Raw genomic sequence first — 21,927 nt, 5'->3', positions numbered from 1 at the left:
GTTCCTTCGATATGTATTTGTGAATATTTCAAACGGATTTGGGTTTTGGTGATACTGTACATACAGAGTTTGGATGTTGGCGATACTGTACATACAGAGCTTGGATGTTGGTGATACTGTACATACAGAGTTTGGATGTTGGCGATACTGTACATACAGAGTTTGGATGTTGGTGATACTGTACATACAGAGTTTGGATGTTGGTGATACTGTACATACAGAGTTTGGATGTTGGTGATACTGTACATACAGAGTTTGGATGTTGGTGATACTGTACATACAGAGCTTGGATGTTGGCGATACTGTACATACAGAGTTTGGATGTTGGTGATACTGTACATACAGAGTTTGGATGTTGGCGATACTGTACATACAGAGTTTGGATGTTGGTGATACTGTACATACAGAGTTTGGATGTTGGCGATACTGTACATACAGAGTTTGGATGTTGGCGATACTGTACATACAGAGTTTGGATGTTGGCGATACTGTACATACAGAGTTTGGATGTTGGCGATACTGTACATACAGAGTTTGGATGTTGGCGATACTGTACATACAGAGTTTGGATGTTGGCGATACTGTACATACAGAGTTTGGATGTTGGCGATACTGTACATACAGAGTTTGGATGTTGGCGATACTGTACATACAGAGTTTGGATGTTGGCGAGATTCTGGTGGTTTGGTTGTGTTACTTAGACATTTCCATCGACCTTTTCTCTGGTGTTCAGATTTGCTGTATACTGTAACAAGAACAACTACTACCACCACTACTACCACCACCACTACTACTACAACTACTACTGCTGCTACTACTGCTACTACTGCTACTACTACAACTACTACTGTTACTGCTTCTGCTTCTGCTACTGCTAGTACTACTACTGCTTCTACCACTACTACTACTGCTGCTGCTGCTGTTGCTACTACTGCTACTACTACCACCACCGACCTGTGAAGGTCCCGGGGTAGAATATTCCTTCAGCAACCCATGCTTGCTATAAAAGGTGACTGTGCTTGTCGTAAGAGGCGATTAACGGGATCGGGTGGTCAGACTCGCTGACTTGGTTGACATGTCATCGGTTCCCAGTTGCGCAGATCGATGCTCATTTCTTGATCACTGGATTGTCTGGTCCAGACTCGATTATTTACAGACAGCCGCCACCACTACTACTACTTCTACTCCTACTACTGCTACTGATACTACTACTACCATACAACACTATCCCCCAAGTGTGTTATAAGATATAACTGAACATTCTCTTTGTGACTGGGTAAATATAAAGGATGGGAACTTGGTGATATATAATGTGAAAACGTTTAATAATATGTAACTTCAGAACATGGAGTATTTATCTGTTTGTATTATTTTTCAAATTCTAAACTTATATATTCTAAAATGAACAATACACCTGCTGGCACGTGTCTATGACGTGACAAATGACTGATCGTTAATGGGTTGTTGAAATCCGACGCAATATAAATCATGACATTGAAAAATAAAAAAACAGAGACAAACGAAAAGTAGCATTTTTTTCTACAGGTGCCAGCCGGCAAAGACTGACAGGTTTAAGTAGTTTATTATGACGGGCAGGATGCGGCGTGCGATATGGATTATGTCAGGGGTAACGGGAAACATGCTGCACAAACTCGGAGACCATACATCACCTGTCATAGCAAGAAGAGACGATTTTAACCAGCCGATAGAAATCTTTCCTGAAGGATATGAAAATTGTATTGGGTGTGAATTTGCAAATCGGGAGATTCTAACGGTGAGTAGGATGAAAGAAATCATTGTTAAATTTGAAAATTGGTCAGAGGATTTTCGGCTGATCACGTCATGATTCGACAGACAAAGATAAAACAGTGAGACCTTAATCTCACTACAAACAGCGTTGTTGGAAGGAATATATCCAACCACCATCAATTATACTTTCATTCGCGTTTTCATACTCTGGACACCCGTGAAGATCCGGGTTAGAAGAATGGTTGAGGGGGTTGTTCTTCAGCAACCCATCCTTGTGGTAAGTGGCAATCAAGGCAATCGGGTGGTCAGGCTCGTTGGTTTGTTTGACACAGGTGATCGTAGATTGATATTCATGTTGTTGATCACTGGATTGTTTGGTCCAGACTCGATTATTTACAGACCGCCGCCATATAGCCGGAATGTTGTGTACGTGGCGTGAAACACAGGCAAACTGTGAATAAAGAATATGACTAGTCTTCCTACATGAGAGCGGAGCGAGCAAAGGTTGGCAACGTACTTCCATCGATTCGGATCAAAAAATATTTTTCATGTCAAAATAAAATACCGCCACAATGAAAGGTGCTGTCCCATTTCCTCATTTCGTTGTGCTCTCAGATTTCCTACCCTATGTTTAATATTTACCCACGTGAAATATGTTGAATTCAAAATTTTAATACCACTCGTGGTATTCAGATCGTTCTTCGCCTCCATTACCCCTGCTAGCTTCCGGTTGAACTGTGTGAAGGAACAGGAATAAGCAGAAATTAATAAGAAATACCATATTGCCTAATTTTATCATGAACCTGTTGGAGCTTATTTGTCTTAACTGTCGTTGCTATGAAGCAGGGGAGGTAACTGTAGGTATGCCATATGGAATAATATCCTCTTGTTCCCTCACTCCGTTGACCCGGAAGCTGGAAGTGGGGAATGGAGGCGAAGAACAGTCTGGTATGCCACGAGTTGCGCTTAAAATGTTGAATAAAAAGTATTTCACGTCAGTAACTGTTCAACATAAGGTTGGAAATGTGAGAGCACAAGCCAGTGAAGAAATGAGTGTATACCTGTGATGGTGGCGATATTTTATTTTGACACGAAAACTATTTTTCGAACTGAGGCGAGGAAAGTACGCTGCCAACCTTTGCTCGCATGTAAGAAGACTAGTCATTTTCTCTATGCTGCGCAACCCATTTGCGCTACAGTTTGCCTGTGCGTGAAAGAACATCCAAACCAAACAAATCATACACTGGGAAATCAACTTGTAATCCTTGCCCTTTCAATAAATTTGCCAAAGATTTCTTAAATGTGGTTATTAAACGGCTCCTTAAGGAGAGAATGCACGATTGCAAATTGTTTCCATGAAGATGAATTAAAACGTGCCGATAGCCATAAAAGATAAAGTGGATATAATGTTGATAGATGCATGCCAGCTAGTTTCTGTCATTGGTCCGCATACTCCGCATTGGTCCGCATATTGCTATCCCCCAACGCATTTTGCGAGGGCATTAAAATGGACTCTGTCCGTCCATCCATGCATCCGTTGGTGGGTCCGTCCGTACACATTTGTCTTTCCCGGAGCAAATCCTGAAGACCGTTCAGTATTTCTTCACCAAACGTAGCATATAGATAGGTCAGATAGTGAACTGGTGCCGTTTGGTAGATTTCTGAATAAATTATTTTTTTGCGTTTCCATTACAACAAGTTTGACTTCCACTGAATGTGGTGGTAGTGCTATTCTCTGGCGCGGAGGACTTAAAAACCTTTCAACACTCTCCTTCCACTTTGCTATATACACGCCGTTATCATCATAACTAGTAGACATATTCATGATGAGTATTTTGGGATTGTGGGTATATCGATGCCTCTTCTTGTTGGGATCATGCCGCGTTGACATCTAGATAAACTAGGGGACAAAATAAACGCTCCCAAAATTAATACGATTGTAAATTGTCAAAATAATTTTTACAGTAGTCATAGTTTGTACATTGCTAAAAACACTTCTCTTGAGCACAAAGTGTCAATTCCCAGTAAATACTTGCACTAGTATTTCGTATTTTGTGACAAGAAAAACCCAAAAAATCGAATTTACATGAATGAAATGGAAACTGTGCAACTGTTCCAATGAAATGGAAGTCTCCCGTATCCAATAAGGGTATAAAAGCTAACAAGGTTTACTCTCTTACATCATGTTAATCGATGGACAACCAGGAACATACCTCGTTTAACAGCAGAGCAGAGGGAGAGAGCAATCGGTATGTTAACGGTGGAACAGGCACAGAAACATGGGATGTTGCAAATCCACCATCAAAAGACTTGTTGCATGTCTACGAGAGACTTGCAGTACTACAGACAGGCCAAAGAGTGTTAGACTGAAGGTCTCTACCCAACGTGAAGACAGGTATATACGGATGTTATGCTTGAGGAACCAATACGTAACCGTAACGTCATCAAGCGCCAACAGTATTGGACATCTAGTCAGCAGACAGAGTGTGACCAGACAACTCCGAATTCATGGTCTCAGTGCCGATCGACCTTTCAAGGGCATGACATTGACGTGTCCACATCGACGTGCCAGACTGAGATGAACCAGGACTGTCCCACACTGGCAGCAGCGAAACTGGCGAAGAGTGAACTTTGGTGACGAAAGCAAGTTCCAGCTCTTCAAGATCTGTCCCCAATCGAGCATCTTTGGGAATAACTGGGAAGTATTCGGAAACACCAAAATCAGCCATTGACGAAGAACGTTTTGGCAGCTGCTCTCCTAAAGGAATGGCGTCGGATTCCTCATCAAGACGTCAGAAGACTCAGCTACTCAGTTCGACGCCGGGTTCGGGTCTGTATAGGTGCTAGAGGTGGCCACACCCGGCATTGAACAATATGTGCTGCCCACAAAGTTGCAAATGCTCCCACCTGATCCCGTATTGGTGATCGAATACTGGATAATGCACTCCAGTGTCATTCATATGAAATTGGATAAAACGAGCTTCGTCTTTTTTCCATCTTGTTATCCATTAAGTACTGTTGCTGAATGGTTCGTTTTTGCAATATCACATTTAATGTTACCATATTTAGCTTTTTAAAGTTTTGTTTTAGACCAGAAAAATGTTTGGTGGCGTTACTTTCTGACGTTAGTATATTAGTTGAATGATACTCGTCGCAAGGCTACGATAAATCACGATGTGCTTAACTTACACGTAACATATTTATTGTAGTGAGCAACCTACGTTCAGCTAAAAGTATCATTAATTATATATATACTCAGTCTTGATTTCTAGTTTCTTCCACACCGCACCACGGTGTTAGCGGTTAATCGCCATCCCTGACAAAGATAGACATGCGTAGTGGCATCCCGCTCACAGCTGGAGAGACAGTGCATTCAGCCACATGTATAAGATACAGAATTTAATATCTTGTATGTGACGGCCAAGCAGTTTCAAGCCTGAATTTACTTTAAGAGTGCTAAGACTAGTTCACAATATATGTACCTTTAAGATACATTTCATAACAAGAAAAAGTGTTTTAAGAAAGTTATGAGACTATGATAAGCATATGCATGCGCTATAGAGCCCCTCCAGTGCCTCCACGGGTGTGCAAACGACTCAACCCGTGTCTGTCGCGTCGGTCACTCGTGTGGAACCAGTTGGCCACGCGTCTTCCACCCGGCTTGGTCACTCATGTGTGCACGTCAGCGGGTACACACGTCAATTATTCCCGTCAACAAAACACGACATAGGGAACATTATGACAAATGAGTGAAGTTTTTACTTCCGCATGTCCGCCACAAAACGCTTAAAAGGTTAATTTACTGTGTCCGTGAGTGCTGAGACATTGATCAACGACTTGTGTGTAAGAGTCTTATGTGGCAGTTTGGAATCCTCACAGAGAAAGCAAACTCTATTATACTTAACTATGGTAACATACTGACACCAAAGGAATGGACTGCTGAAAGAATGTTTCACATAAACTGAAGACTGACTCTCGTTATGATGAAGCAATCCCAGTATGTGACATAGTCTTGTGGAGAGTTCTTGTTGCACTCAATCCTCTTACAGTAATGCATTGCGTAATAAAGGTAGTAATCGATCGATGAAAACCAGCACCGTTTCTGAAACAGTATTGAAAGTTGGTCTTCTGTAACAGGAATATATCACTTATGCATCACAAGTAATGGAACAATGAAGGCCATTTCGTTTTAAGTCATTCAGTCGTGGAAGTGTGTGAGAAGTTGTTGCTGAGAGTGATACCAGGCACGAACCAAGGACATGTGGAGTCTGAAGATCATCGTACAGGCTGACCGCTTCTCTGCAACTAGTCCTTCTCTAGAAACAGGGACACGTAAAGAAGGTGGGCCTGATCTGAGAGTAATTGTTTTCTCGGTGAGAAGCTGGTCTAGATTGAGAAAAGACACTATGGTAGAGGAGAGACGGAGGGGACAAGGATATAGAGAAGATATAGAAGGTGAGACGGGGAGAGACAAGAATATAGAGAAGATATAAAATTAGATGGAGAGAGACAAGGATATAGAGAAGACGTAGGAGAGACGGTGTACAGACAATGATATGGAGAAGATATAAAAGGATAGACGGAGAGAGACAAGGGTATAGAGAAGATACAGGAGAGACGTGTACAGGGCTGCAGAGGGAGCGGGGTGGGTTTGAGGTGGTGGGGATGGGGTGTCTGAAAGGTGTGGGTGGTGAGAGGGATTAAAAAGCTTGGAATCTTTTCCTACCTTCACATATTCAGTTGAAGGCAAGTTACACAGACCAGGGCCACATCCCCTCTCCCTCCTGATATCACTATCCACTATGTCAACACGTCCTCGGCCCGTCACTTGCTGGTATTTATTTACCCTGCCCCAATACACCTTGTTTATCCTGATGTGACTGATCGATCCACACCAACTGTCGTTCATCAACATGATGTTTCAAAGTCCTTCCTCAGATAGCCAACGTCAAATGGGGTAGCGTCGGAACGTGCATGTTCGTATTTTAACGGAAATGAAATGACAAGTGGTTGTATAATGTAAAACGATTGTTCATTGTGTACAGCCAATATGCAACAAATTAAACCGCCACTCCACATGACCGTAGTCATGATGATGAAGATGATGATGATGACGATGATGATGATGTCGATGATGATTACTATGATAATGATGGTTATGACCACACTACGTGTAAGACTTCACTGCGGACCCGTTATGGTGCGCGGTAGAATAGCCCTAGCTTGCCATAAAAGGCGACTACGCTTGTCGTAAGAGGCGATTAACGGGATCGGGTGGTCAGGCTCGCTGACTTGGGTTGACACATGTCATCGGTTCCCAATTGCGCAGATCGATGCTCATGCTGTTGATCACTGGATTGTCTGACCCAGACTCGATTATTTACAGACCGCCATATAGCTGGAATATTGCTGAGTGCGGCGTAAAACTGAACTCACTCACGCACTCAGATGCGTCATGGTGTCTTTCTCCATACCGAAACGCAAGTCTCATTAACCTATTCAGACATTGACCTACCTTTTTAGCCGATCCGAATTTTTCCGTGTGAAAGTGAAAATAGACACCACAAACAGCTCTGGTTAAAATGAATTTCAATTCCTTCTTTCATAAGGAAATAGTGTTTACAAATGAATTTTAAGTTTAAACTTTAATAATACCGTCTTCCTTTATTACATGTCGAGGTTCAGGCAGCATAGTTTAACTATGAAATCACAAACTGACCGTGCTTGATGAGGTCGTGAAATGATTCTCAATGCATCTGACTCACTGTTTTGACATGCAGAATACGAGTGAGCGAGTTGAGTTTTAGCTTAGCGATATTCCAGCTATATGGCGGTGGGTTGTAAATCATCTTGTGTATACCAGACAATCCAGTGATCAACAGCATCGGCATAGATCTGTGCAATTTGGAACCGATGGCATGTGTCAGCCAATTCAACGAGTATGACCACCCGATCCTGCATAATCGCCTTTAGTAATAAGCATGGGTTGCCTAAGACGTAAGATTCTACCCCGGATGTTCACATTGGTACGCCTACCAGGACCATAATGGATTCTGGCTTATGCATGACAATATGTTGCAGATTGTACAAAACGACCTCAACGCTAAGACTACCGCAAGTCCATGTTAAGGTATGGGGTCACCTTAGTACGATGGCTTTATACAAGGACACTCTGATTATCTTCCTGGCTGCCGTTGTACTAAGGTTGAAGTGGGGAACTATGGGAACATTAAGATAACCTTAACAACAAGTTACGTCCATTGCGCAAAGTTACGTTCAGACAACCTGAACTCTGAGAGGGTACTCAGCCGGAACTAAGCTTTGAAATCACAGTTGAGGGACTTCTTTCACGAAGCAGGCTTTACTAAGGCTGACCTTAATTCCTAGCTTCTAACACTGCGCTAAGGTTACCTTAGTGACTTACGACCACCTCAGCGCTTTGTGAAAAAGGAGGTGTGCCGTTGCAGTAAGCCATCCCAGCGCTAAGGTGGCCGTAACTCCAGTACTTTAACATGTGCCTACCACCGACTAAGCCATCCCAGCGCTAAGGTGGCCGTAACTCCAGTACTTTAACATGTGCCTGCCACCGACTAAGCCATCCCAGCGCTAAGGTGGCCGTAACTCCAATACTTTAACATGTGCCTGCCACCGACTAAGCCATCCCAGCGCTAAGGTGGCCGTAACTCCAGTACTTTAACATGTGCCTGCCACCGACTAAGCCATCCCAGCGCTAAGGTGGCCGTAACTCCAATACTTTAACATGTGCCTGCCACCGACTAAGCCATCCCAGCGCTAAGGTGGCCGTAACTCCAGTACTTACACATGTGCCTACCACCGACTAAGCCATCCCAGCGCTAAGGTGGCCGTAACTCCAGTACTTTCACATGTGCCTACCACCGACTAAGCCATCCCAGCGCTAAGGTGGCCGTAACTCCAATACTTTAACATGTGCCTACCACCGACTAAGCCATCCCAGCGCTAAGGTGGCCGTAACTCCAATACTTTAACATGTGCCTACCACCGACTAAGCCATCCCAGCGCTAAGGTGGCCGTAACTCCAGTACTTTAACATGTGCCTACCACTGACTTAACGCTAGGATTGTATTGTACATTGCATCTTGTGTGTCAGCAAATACACCCTTTCCGATACAAATTCTTGGTATCCATTAAGGCTGTCACTATCGTACTTCCCCATTTCAATAATACCACTCGAGAAAATGATAAAACACTGTTCCAGTCGTCGTGAAACCCACGTCACTCACTCACTCACTCACTCACCCACCCACCCACCCACTCACTCACTCACTCACTCACTCACTCACTCACCCACCCACCCACCTACTCACTCACGCACTCACTCACTCACTCACTCACTCACCCACCCACCCACTCACTCACTCACTCACTCACCCACCCACTCAGCTACGTGTTTTGGTCAAAAATATTATCAGCAGCAATTGAACATGATGGATTGTCCGCAGCTGTTAAATCACATCTTTGACAAGAATGGTAGAAAATATGAACAGGGTGATTGTGTAAGAATAAGTCCACACATTTCTTGGAGAACCCGTGAAGATATTAATGTAGTTTTCCTGGATACCTATGTTGACTTCAGCATCAACTCGGGCACCAACAATTCCCTACCTGTGATTTTATGTCGGGCTAGGCTAACAATGTTAACAATGAAATAATTCTTTTTCCTCTTTTACACCCAGCAAGTAATAAGAAAAACACGTCCCATGGCTAACGATTGTGTGTGGCTGTTCAATTATGGAAAACTAAAACTAACGACTTTACAGAAATGGCGCAGATGTAAACAATGCAAACAGTCCGTATTGTGTGTTTGAAACGAAATGAAAATATCAATTTGATTCACTGAGAATGAACGGCATACTTTGTAAATATCGACGTTGAATCAGCAGTACTGAAGAAACTCACAGAGTCTCGGGCTGTGTTTTAGAACTTGCTCCACAAGTTGTATCAGTAACCAAATGGGAATTAGAACCCAGGACGAGCCAACACTTCATCCACTAGGCTACGTAACCACCGCCAAATACGAGGCAAAGCGGGGCTCGATGCTACTTACAAACACACCCACCATAATAATGACCACGGCTAGAATTTGGACCAGATCATAAGATAAGGCAGCATCTCTCTCTCTCTCTCTCTCTCTCTCTCTCTCTCACACACACACACACACACACACACACACACACACACACACACACACACACTCACACACACAGCACAGCACACACAAATATGCTCAGGGGCGTACATGCACACACATTTAAGCACAGATACATCAATAGTCTCTCTCTCTCTCATACACACACGCGCGCGCGCGCACACACACACACACACACACACACACACACATTCACGCCAGTAAACACAACTACGCAGCACAGACAAAGATACTCACAGGCCTACATGCACACACATTTAAGCACAGATATGCGGACACGTGCACGCACACACATACAGCCAAACACACAGACAGGAATATTCTAAAAGGAATTATGAGCATAAACATTAATTTTAATGTTAGTAAGAACTTAATAGGCATAACCAATTCTCTCTGTTGTCTCTCCCTACCCAACGCAGGCTTCCGGATGCATGTTCAGAATCCGGCTGTAATCAAACTAGGAGATTGTCACAAAGAAATAACTTGCGTGTGGAATCCACATCACTTCATTTCGTCTTATCTGTAAGTAAACTATGGAGGACAGGAATGGTTTAGAGAGTCTCCGTTCCAGTTCTCAGTTTCTTGCCTGACATTAAAAATCTGTTGGATTTGTGGCCTCGGTGCTGCTGTCAGTAAACTTGTACGTGAATCAATACAGGCTTGTAGCAGTAGGTGACAGCACCACGACTCAAATCCCGATATCCAGCAGTTGTATCAGTTGATGTTGTCATCTGGCTACTCGTGTCCTTCCTGGATCGCCACATACCGTTAGACCCACACAGGAAACTAACTATACAGCGTAAGGGCAGTAAGGCACATATCACCGCCCTGATCGAGTTCATTTATTGCCGTGGGTTGGTAGGCGTGTAGGTAATGTCTGGTTACATGACGTCTTGATAAGCGACATCCTCTAATATCGTGAGGCGGTGCGACTGTAGGCTTTTGTTGGCATTGCTCACGGCAGCGGAGGGGGCAAAGACGCACATGTTCCCGGAGTGAACGCTGGGCACAGAGGGGCGAGACGTGATCGGAGGGATAGACGCCGGTGTTCTTTGACCTCAGGCGATGGATGCTGACCTCACGAAGTGGTCAGATGGCCAGTTTGGCCTTTGGTTGGCTTGGAAACGCCAGAATTAAATGGCATCAAGAAATCGTATCGGCGATAGGAAGATTGTGTTTCTGACATCGTTATACTCTGGGAAGCCGTGAGTTCGGAGTTGGGGAGTTCTGAGAGAGCTACGGAACGGTAAGACATTACTGCATTGCTTCTGTAGTGGGGAAGTTAACGTGTTCTCTCAATCACTGCTGTGTTCACAAGGGACCGCGTGCATGTGGGTGGGTGCTCGTGTGTCATATCACAAGCTGTAGATAGAACCATTAGTTGTTCCTGAAGACCAGGATTTCGACACTCTTTCCCCGCTCTTAGTCAGGTGAAGAAACAGCTGATGTATCTACCTTTTGTTATATTTCACCAGATACCAGGTTTCATGTGACTTTTCTAGAAATAGAAATATCCTCCTCCTGAATTCACACGGAAGGTCGTCGTTAGAGGGTGAGTTTCTGTGTGAAAGATTTCGTCAAATGATATTCCAGTCAAGTGCTCGTATAAACTGGAATATGAAACGCGATCTAATTAACAAATTAATTAATTAACTACATTGGTAAGCGGCGATTTTCTATATACCCCGAAATATACCAAAATGTTTCTAATATTATGCCTAGTAGAGCGGTGGCGATACATCGTAGCATTGATAATAGTGCTACCGTATCTGGAAGTAAATATAGATACTATTTACGTGCCTATGTATCGTAGACCGTTTGATTGTTACTTTTTGATAGAAATGACGGTTATGGGGCGCGGTGGGCGAGCTGGCTAAAGCGCCAGGCTAGTAATCCAGCGAGGTTGAGGTGTCGGGATCGAGCCCACTTGTGACCGGGTGTAAAAACCTTTGTGTGCGGAATCTTTCCGTGTTGTCACAATCCCTAGTGTGCAGTACACAGCCCTGTGCAGTTAAAAGAACCCACGAATCCGTTGGTATATGACCAGATGGTGGCCACATGAACACGTGCAAACATCCAGTTACGGGTACGGCAACGTGCAGTAAACATGGACAAAGTACTGTGACTATCTGTCCCAGTCCACCCAGCTGTGAATGGGTACCTGGTTGGGATGGTGGCACACGGTGTTGAGTTCAGCTTGGCTTTACGCCACATCGGCATTATTCCGGTCGTATTCGCGCAGTGACCTGCAGCGTCTCATACAATACGCGTCTTCCCCACCTCATCCCACCAGCCCCATCCACATGCCACCTGAGAACACTCATTACCCCACCCCCAACCGCCCACTTTAGATCGCCCCCACAGTTTAGGTCACTAGGAAATTTTACCAACTGTCATTTTCGAACTGACGATTACAAAGACTGCGTCTACTCTGTATCTAATCATTTATCAAATCTGATCCATCCTGACGTCGCTCCCACGCCGATATTTTAATGAATCCTGTAGCGTCTATCCTTTCTCGAGAAATATTTATATAACCTGAGAATATTAATGTTGGGCCGAGGTACGTGATCGCTTTTTGTACATCAGAGGCGTTTGTAATCGGAGATAGATTATGTCAGTTTCGCAATGACTATATCATTACCCAAAGGGTGAGACTTCTCAGTGCTAGATTTGAAGGAAGACAGTCAGTAAGCGTACTCCTTTCTCTATCCTCTTCACTGCTCCGCATGTAGTCACCTAGACTTGCACAAGTCTTTGAAGTATAAGTGAGTTAGGTTAAGACGCCGCCTTTACCAATATTCCATTCTAGGGGGCATCCATGTCAGGAATCAAACCCGGGTCTTTCTTTACCGCCACACTAACCCACCGCCCCTCTAAGGTAAAACTTAATAGTTTAAATGATAATTTCTAAAAAGTAATAAACAGCAGACTGTCCATTTGTCTAGACTTGAATCTTTAAGGATAGAATTACTATATACCCATGAATTTTGCATTCGGTACAGCCTCGGAGCAATGGTAGTAATTATTCTCTACTAACATATCCTTCAGTTAGGATTCGTTCTACCAAATTATTTTCTACTAACATTACCGTCAGCTAGGATACGTTCTACCAAATTATTCTCTACTAACAGTACCTTCGGCTAGGATACGTTCTACCAAATTATTCTCCACAGACATTACCTTCAGTTAGGATACGTTCTACCAAATTATTCTCTACTAACATTACCTTCAGCTAGGATACGTTCTACCAAATTATTCTCTACTAACAGTAACTTCAGCTAAGATACGCTCTACTAAATTACACTCTACTAGAATTGTCCACTAGATACTTTCTACCAAATTACTCTGCTAAAATTGTCCAGTACTAAGTTGCTGTCCACAGAATTACCCTCTGTATACACCAGACAGAATACACCGATTCTAAACCAACATTGGCCTTTGCACGATTCATCTCTTTTGGGAATATTTCGTTATGTTTAAACATTTCTGTGTTTCTGTGTGAAACGTATTCTTGATGTTACCTGTTTAAGTGTAAGAGGCAATGTCTGTACGAGTATGAAAATGAACGTGGCGTGTTGTAAAATGCGTTGTTGATACACATAGATGTTTTGGTTCTTCTGATCTATAACTTTTATACACTTTCGTCATCTCTGGCCATCTCTGACATTCAGACTAAATGATCACAGTAATGAGGAACATTTGAACATGGCCGCCACGACAGCCATTTTAGAAATGTCACTCAGTACATTAGTGAGTTGACTCGTGCTAGTTAGTGTGGCTCTGGGACGGTTGAGGATGTTCACCGACTAAAGAGTTAGCTCGCCTCGTGGAATATATATTTATCTGCAAGTTGGAGCAATGTTTGAAGACCATTCTCTAGGGCAGTAGGGTGGCGGTGATGATGGGACAATGGGTTGTGATGATGGGACAATGGGTTGTGATGATGGGACAATGGGTTGTGATGATGGGACAATAGGATGTGATGATGGGACAGTAGGGTGGTGGTGATGGGACAATGGATTGTGATGATGGGACAATGGGTTGTGATGATGGGACAATGGGTTGTGATGATAGGACAGTAGGTTGGCGGTGATGATGGGACAATGGGTTGTGATGATGGGACAATGGATTGTGATGATGGGACAATAGGATGTGATGATGGGATAGTAGGGTGGTGGTGATGGGACAATGGGTTGTGGTGATGGGACAGTGGGTTGTGATGATGGGACAGGAGGGTGGTGGTGATGGGACAATGGATTGTGATGATGGGACAATGGGTTGTGATGATGGGACAGAAGGTAGTGGTGGTGATGGGACAATGGGTTGTGATGATAGGACAGTAGGGTGGTGGTGATGGGACAATGGGTTGTGATGATGGGGCAATGGGTTGTGATGATGGGACAGAAGGTAGTGGTGGTGATGGGACAATGGGTTGTGATGATAGGACAGTAGGGTGGTGGTGATGGGACAATGGGTTGTGATGATGGGACAGTAGGGTGGTGGTGATGGGACAGTAGGGTGGAGGTGATGGGACAATGGGTGGTGGTGATGGGACAATGGGTGGAGACGATGGGATAGTAGGGTGGTGGTGATGGGACAGTAGGGTGGAGGTGATGGGACAGCGGGTTGTGATGATGGGACAGTAGGGTGGTGGTGATGGGACAATGGGTTGTGATGATGGGACAGTAGGGTGGTGGTGATGGGACAATGGGTGGAGATGATGGGATAGTAGGGTGGTGGTGATGGGACAGTAGGGTGGAGGTGATGGGACAGCGGGTTGTGATGATGGGACAGTAGGGTGGTGATGATGGGACAGTAGGGTGGTGGTGATGGGACAGCGGGTTGTGATAATGGGACAGTAGGGTGGTGGTGATGGGACAGTAGGGTGGAGGTGATGGGACAATGGGTTGTGATGATGGGACAGTAGGGTGGTGGTGATGGGACAATGGGTTGTGATGATGGGACAGTAGGGTGGTGGTGATGGGACAGCAGGGTGGTGGTGATTGGACAGTAGGGTGGTGGTGATGGGACAGTAGGGTGGAGGTGATGGGACAGTGGGTTGTGATGATGGGATAGTAGGGTGGTGGTGATGGGACAGTAGGGTGGAGGTGATGGGACAATGGGTTGTGATGATGGGACAGTAGGGTGGTGGTGATGGGACAATGGGTTGTGATGATGGGACAGTAGGGTGGTGGTGATGGGACAATGGGTTGTGATGATGGGACAGTAGGGTGGTGGTGATGGGACAGCAGGGTGGTGGTGATTGGACAGTAGGGTGGTGGTGATGGGACAGTAGGGTGGAGGTGATGGGACAGTGGGTTGTGATGATGGGATAGTAGGGTGGTGGTGATGGGACAATGGGTTGTGATGATGGGACAGTAGGGTGGTGGTGATGGGACAGCAGGGTGGTGGTGATTGGACAGTAGGGTGGTGGTGATGGGACAGTAGGGTGGAGGTGATGGGACAATGGGTTGTGATGATGGGATAGTAGGGTGGTGGTGATGGGACAATGGGTTGTGATGATGGGACAGTAGGGTGGTGGTGATGGGACAGCAGGGTAGTGGTGATGGGACAATGGGTTGTGATGATGGGATAGTAGGGTGGTGGTGATGGGACAATGGGTTGTGATGATGGGACAGTAGGGTGGTGGTGATGGGACAGTAGGGTGGAGGTGATGGGACAATGGGTTGTGATGATGGGATAGTAGGGTGGTGGTGATGGGACAATGGGTTGTGATGATGGGACAGTAGGGTGGAGATGATGGGATAGTAGGGTGGTGGTGATGGGACAATGGGTTGTGATGATGGGACAGTAGGTTGGCGGTGATGATGGGACAATGGGTTGTGATGATGGGACAATGGATTGTGATGATGGGACAATAGGATGTGATGATGGGATAGTAGGGTGGTGGTGATGGGACAATTGGTTGTGATGATGGGACAGTAGGGTGGTGGTGATGGGACAATGGGTGGAGATGATGGGATAGTAGGGTGGTGGTGATGGGACAGTAGGGTGGAGGTGATGGGACAGCGGGTTGTGATGATGGGACAGTAGGGTGGTGGTGATGGGACAGTAGGGTGGTGGTGATGGGACAGTAGGGTGGTGGTGATGGGACAGTAGGGTGATGGTGATGGGACAGTAGGGTGGTGGTGATGGGACAGTAGGGTGATGGTGATGGCAAAGTAGGGTGGTTTTGATGAAACTAGGGTGGTGATGATTTGTCATTACCTAACTCAGTTTGTCATTACCTAATTCTATGTGACTGAGGATTCGTGCTCCTACAATCATGCATGACAACCTCCACACTGACTGCGAGTAAGGCTTGATTGTACAATATGTTTTTCCTGACATGGGAGAGGCTCACATATTTCCAGCTATGGGTGTTACCATGCTGACTGTAAGTCTCTGTTTGTACTAGGCAATAAGTCACTGTCAGATCGTGGTCCTTTAAAAGATGTGGTTCCACGGGTTTGTGCCACACGTTGTTACTGTACAGGACGACCTCAGCTGACTGACCACATGTCACCACGCCACATCGGCATTGCATACACTGTCATTAGTTTTATTAGCTCTTAAGTTACTTCTTTCATTAACTGACCAGCATGTAATAATATTTCTGTCGTTCTGTGTCAGTTATGATCTTACTGAGCGTTAAAAATCTGATATAAAGTTTTGTGGATGTAATTCACTCCTTGTTCATAATTTACTGCTTCTGTCATGATTATTTTACTGTTTGGATCACTAGTTACTACTTATTGCATCATTTGTATTATGTATATGTATAACTCCACTGTATATGGACTGGATGACTTTTGTACAGTTAACATGTTTGTCTTGTTTTGTCTTATGTCTGTATGACACGCTATTGTCTTATGTCTGTATGACACGCTATCCGTTAAGAAGCATTCATGACATGTTGAAATATAGGACAGTTGATGATGATGAGAAGTCTTGTAAAGACTCCAAGAAACAAAGCATGCTCAAATCGCTTACGCACTGATCATCATTATTACCCAGGATAACACAAGCTGCCTGTTTGGCGTTAGAAGGTTACGGTGACATTACTCTATTCAACCGGGTACCCATTTTCTGCTGGATGAACAGAGGCAACTTTGAACAAACTCACTTGCCTAAGGTGAGACCACATATATCACATGTGCTTCGTTTTGGGGCAGGACAGAAGTCCTCAACACGGTCACCCATCCAAGAACTCTTCGGGCTCGACGTTGCTTAACTCCAACTGATCCGTGACATGAGCTCTGTGCACAGGACCACACGCCACCGCAGTTATCTATTTACATCCATTGATAGATTGTCTTCCACATAGTCTGCAGTGTATCCCTTTCAATTCTAATTAAATAATTTTATAGGTAATTCAGCTACATTTAGCATTTTTATAACTGTAAGTAAACTGAACCGGACAATCCAGTGATAGACTAACAAGTAGTCTCTGAAATGAACATATTTTACAGAAAAAGCTTATAGTATAAAATATTAAGTGTAATGAAAAGGAGCTCTGAGATTTTCTTCACTTTTAGAGACCAAACAAATCTGCAGTGGGATAATTTCTTGGAATTTCCCAACATGTACAAAGATCCTGAAGTTGTGGGAGTGAAGACTTGTCAGATTCTATATTCTTGTGCTCGCTTTGTTTGATATATTTGTCTGTATAGCAGACTCAGGGAATGTCATCATGATTATCCGTCTTGTACTTCCTACGCCGTATCAACGGCAGATCAACATCTCTTGTTCCTACATCTTGGGACGACAGTCGAGTGACCTGTTATGATTATCGGAAGCCGCCCATGGCTGATAAGACTAAGAAATGTTTCTGTGCCCATGTGGGGCAGTATTGTTTGTATACTACTGTATGGTCGGTCTCACTATTTTGTTTTGGGTTGTTTTTTTCCTTGTTATTTTGTTGTTGTTGTTTTTGACAAGGAAAAGCACTTTCATCAACTCTTCAAAATCAATTAGGTGCAGCATCTAATGACCAGGTTTCTTGGTTTGTTGATTTGATCATATGTTCAGTGAACTGAATCATTTTCCATTAACCTGCGACTAATACTGTCTATTTTCTATCTTACAGACACCGAAACCGGTTTCATTGGAAATGTAATGGAATATGGCCGCCCGATCTGCCATCTTGAAAAGCAGTCCGGTTTTCAAGTACCTTGTTCCGTGCCTGTTCATCAGCCTGTTCGGCCTTTTATACTATGTTGTGGTTTACGCGAAACTGGACCTCACAGTCCTTGTGCCGGCTAAGTCAGCTTTTGAAAAACTTCAGTTCATTGCCAGTGGTTACACATTCTCCAATCAGTCATTGCATCTTTACGGAGCATATGTGTCGAAAGACGGAAGAGTGACCTCACATAACGAAACCTTCATCACTTTAGATGGTGATGTATTAGAAGGAATTCGATCTCGATACATTCATGCTAAACAAATAGAATTTGAACGCATGTGTCCACGGATTCATGTGACGTCTGTCAGCTGTAATGCCTTATTTGATGGCGATGTTGTTGAGACCGAAAGGGTTAAAGCTGTCATGGCAAAACAGACGCGACAGCAGAAACCAGCTGAATTGTACATAGAACTGACGCAAAACTGTGATACGTTTAAAAGGAAAAGAGGGTATATTACCAAAACGCTTACGAAAGAAGAAGAGCACTTCCCGTTGGCCTTCACCCTGCTCATGTTCAAGGACGTGGAGCAGGTTGATCGTCTCCTGCGCGCCGTCTACCGGCCCCAGAATTACTACTGTGTCCACGTTGATAGTAAAGCAGAAGCAAAGGTTAAGGATGCCATGCGTGGAATTGTGGGATGTTTTGATAATGTTTTCTTCTCGTCACGATCTGTGGATGTTCAATGGGGAACATATTCTGTGTTAGAACCGGAAATAATTTGTATGGAAGAACTATGGAAGTATAAAAAATGGAAATATTTTATCAATTTAACTGGACAAGAATTCCCACTGAAGACAAACTTTGAACTGGTCAGAATACTGAAGGTGTACAATGGAGCCAATGACCTTGAAGGAACAGTTCAAAGGTCAGTTCTTGTCATTACTTCCCCTTCTTCTTAACAACGTATGATGTATACATTGCTGATCATGCTAAGTATTAGAGAACTGGGATTTATTTCAGGAATTCGTGTGGACATGTTTAAATTTGGTAAACCCTTTCCTAATACCTCCTGGAACAAACATAGCGTTAACCATACATACATTACCTATCTATACACACTTGAGTTGACACTACATACACAGATGCGCAATTGGATTGAGAGGTTCACGGTTTTTCAGGGTTGGCGTTATGTATCTGCAACAGTGCAGCATTAGCAAAAACTACAGAAACGGTTGTCCATCTACAGCCCGACCCCTGTCCACTAGGATATGATGCCATTAGACATTCGCTCGTCTAGCACCTGCACTGCGATGTTACAAGATATGTCGCCTTACCGATGTGACATGTTCTCGACAGTGAGTGAGGATGGTTTTACGCTGCTTGTAGCAAAGTTTCAGCATTGCCACGGTGGGAACACCAGAAATGGGCTTCACACATTGTGTCCATGTTGAGACTCGAACCCACCGCCCCTGTTCACGTCTGACACAAAAAGTGTAATACAATATGTTTAGACTGACGTTATGCAACAGGCGTTGTGTTACCATAGCGTTAGACAGATGGAGTGATGTATAGGTGTTCATATGCACCCGTGATATTGGACAGGCGTCATGTGTTAACCCTCACATGCACCTGTGGCATCAGACAGGTGTGATGTGTGAATCTTGACGTGCTGCCGTGATGCTGGACAGGTGTGACGTGTGACTCTTGACACGCTTCTGTGACATCAGACACGTATGATGTGTGAATCTTCATATGCACCCGTGACATCAGACAGGTGTGATGTGTGACTCTTGACATGCACCTCACCTGAGCACACTGTACTGAGTGACATGAACAGAACGTGATGACGTTCTTCCTACACATGTAAGGGTGGAAATAAAGACACGCAACATTACTCCCACACACGTTATAAAACATTAAAGGGATACAGTCCTGTTCCTCCACTGTTTTCAACCAATCAGAGAACAAAAGCGACACCATTCATTATGCGGTTAACGGCAGATGCCTGTACATATTGAGTATACACCAGGGGCGTGAGGACCACATGTCCAGTCGGTGACATGAAATCATTTGTTAAACTCGGACTCTACCAACCATCAGAGGAATGTAGGGGTTCGCTGTAGTGTCTGAAAGGACCAGAACCTCAATAGTCCCAACTACCTTGCCCTCCCTCCCATGCTAAAGCTAAAAGTCTACATTTCCCCGGGTTCTGAATCTCCTGTTCACCGACTCCTGTTTTATTATAGACTCCTAGATCATTTGTTACTATCAAATTTCTTTTTATATATGTAATCAAAGTCTACGTTCTAGAAACCAAGGGAATTTAAAGAAAAGGTCAAATAGTCTGCCTAATTTCGGTGTCCCCAATTTGAAAGCAAAACATTATGAGCCATAAATGTATGTTAATATAATAAAGAAACCCAAATGACCAGACCACAGCACCTGGCAAAACATTCACCCAAAAGGCGTGGACGTTTCACGTGGAATGGACTCCAGGGTCCACCACACTTGACACACAGATAGGTCTGGTGCTGTACTGGTGCCTTTTGGCAGTTTGGAGTTCTGAATTGAATATTTTTTTGTGTGTGTTTCCATGGCAACAAGGTTGGCTTCAACTGAACCTTTCCATTCTCTCCCTCCACTTTGCTATAAACATTACAAGCTATGTAAATCCAGTGGAAGCTCTCAAAACCGGCTTCCCTCCAATCCGGAATGCTCTGAATATCTGCTCTAGAATTAGGACCCTACAGAAGCTAGTTCATTTCTAATCAGTTGCATGCCGAGTATTCCGGCGAAACGCTACTCCGTACTTCGGCACCATAAAGACCACCCAATTGACTGTTTGTACACTAGTTAACGCTCCCAATACCGGCATCTGCTATCTTGGCTCTCCTGTTGATTGGCTGGACGTGTATTAACAACACATAGGATTACAGTTAAGTACGGTGGTTAAGCATAGGTAGGTGAGGTAAATTGGTGAGAAGTAACGTGTCACGTGGTGAGCGGCACGTGGAAAATTAAATTCATTGGCATCTCCCAAAATGTATTGCTATTGTGGAAATACGATTCAAGCGGGAAAAGCAAGTAATTTTAGAACAGAATCTAAATTACTCTCCAATGAAACGAACCAACTGCTTAAGTTAAAATTTTAGAATAGCGCATAGAAAATAGGACAAATGTCGACGGAGTCATGGGTGGGTTTAAAGATACGGATGCAACATGTATGAAGTAGACGATCGGTTCATATTTGTGGCGCGTGGCTAATAAATCACGCGATGGTCTAAACATTTTCAGTTAATTTACTTGAGGCGTCTCCTGTGTCAGTTCCGACGTGGCCAGTGGCGGGTGTTGCATGGAAGTATATGACAGTGATAGCGGCACGCTGTCCGTGCCAACGTGATCATTGTGGCTGGGTGCAGATTGTGTCACGCCCACGTGTACACATTCAAAGCGGAATATTTCCTACTTGGCAGCTTCGAGAACGGAGCAGTCGAAAGGAGCCACGCGAAGGTAGTCGTTTGACCTTATCTTTGACATGATACAAATATATGTTTGGTTCAAAACCCGTTCGCCCTGAATAAGCTTGTAGGTTTCACTCAGTCCCTCACACACTCACTCTGCCACGCACTCACGCACTTACTCACTCACTCACTTTCTCATTCACGAACCACGAATGTGCTTTGTCCCAATGGCTGATTACAACCCTTGTGCTTTCTAGCATCATATAAATCCTGGTAGCTTTTAAGTTAAAAATGTGCTTAAAAACAAAGTTAGTTTTTAAGTGAACGACACTCCATTAGCTCGTTGAATATCAGCTGTCCAGAGCTTTATTCTGCTCTTCCTCCTCTCAGTCATGCATGT

General features: G+C 44.1%; 1 protein-coding gene across 3 annotated transcripts in view; it reads left to right on the top strand.

Annotated features, from left to right (window-relative positions):
* LOC137286454 (beta-1,3-galactosyl-O-glycosyl-glycoprotein beta-1,6-N-acetylglucosaminyltransferase-like) overlaps positions 1-21,927 on the top strand; it is a 74,248-nt gene that overhangs the window by 33,466 nt on the left and 18,855 nt on the right. The window contains exons 1-2 of one of the 3 annotated variants that reach the window (XM_067818355.1): positions 1,714-1,774; positions 18,030-18,991. In XM_067818355.1, coding sequence (XP_067674456.1) covers positions 18,066-18,991 — 926 coding nt within the window. In that variant the 5' untranslated portion in view covers positions 1,714-1,774; positions 18,030-18,065. Of the gene's footprint in view, positions 1-1,713; positions 1,775-10,959; positions 11,184-18,029; positions 18,992-21,927 lie in introns of those variants that run through there. The other 2 variants (XM_067818346.1, XM_067818339.1) reach the window with 2 other exon arrangements.

The sequence above is a fragment of the Haliotis asinina genome, chromosome 1 (assembly GCF_037392515.1).
Source record: "Haliotis asinina isolate JCU_RB_2024 chromosome 1, JCU_Hal_asi_v2, whole genome shotgun sequence".
In the NCBI taxonomy this organism is placed as follows: Eukaryota; Metazoa; Mollusca; class Gastropoda; order Lepetellida; family Haliotidae; genus Haliotis; species Haliotis asinina.
The sequence above is the reverse complement of the archived record's forward strand: the minus strand, read 5'-3'. Positions and strand labels throughout refer to the sequence as shown.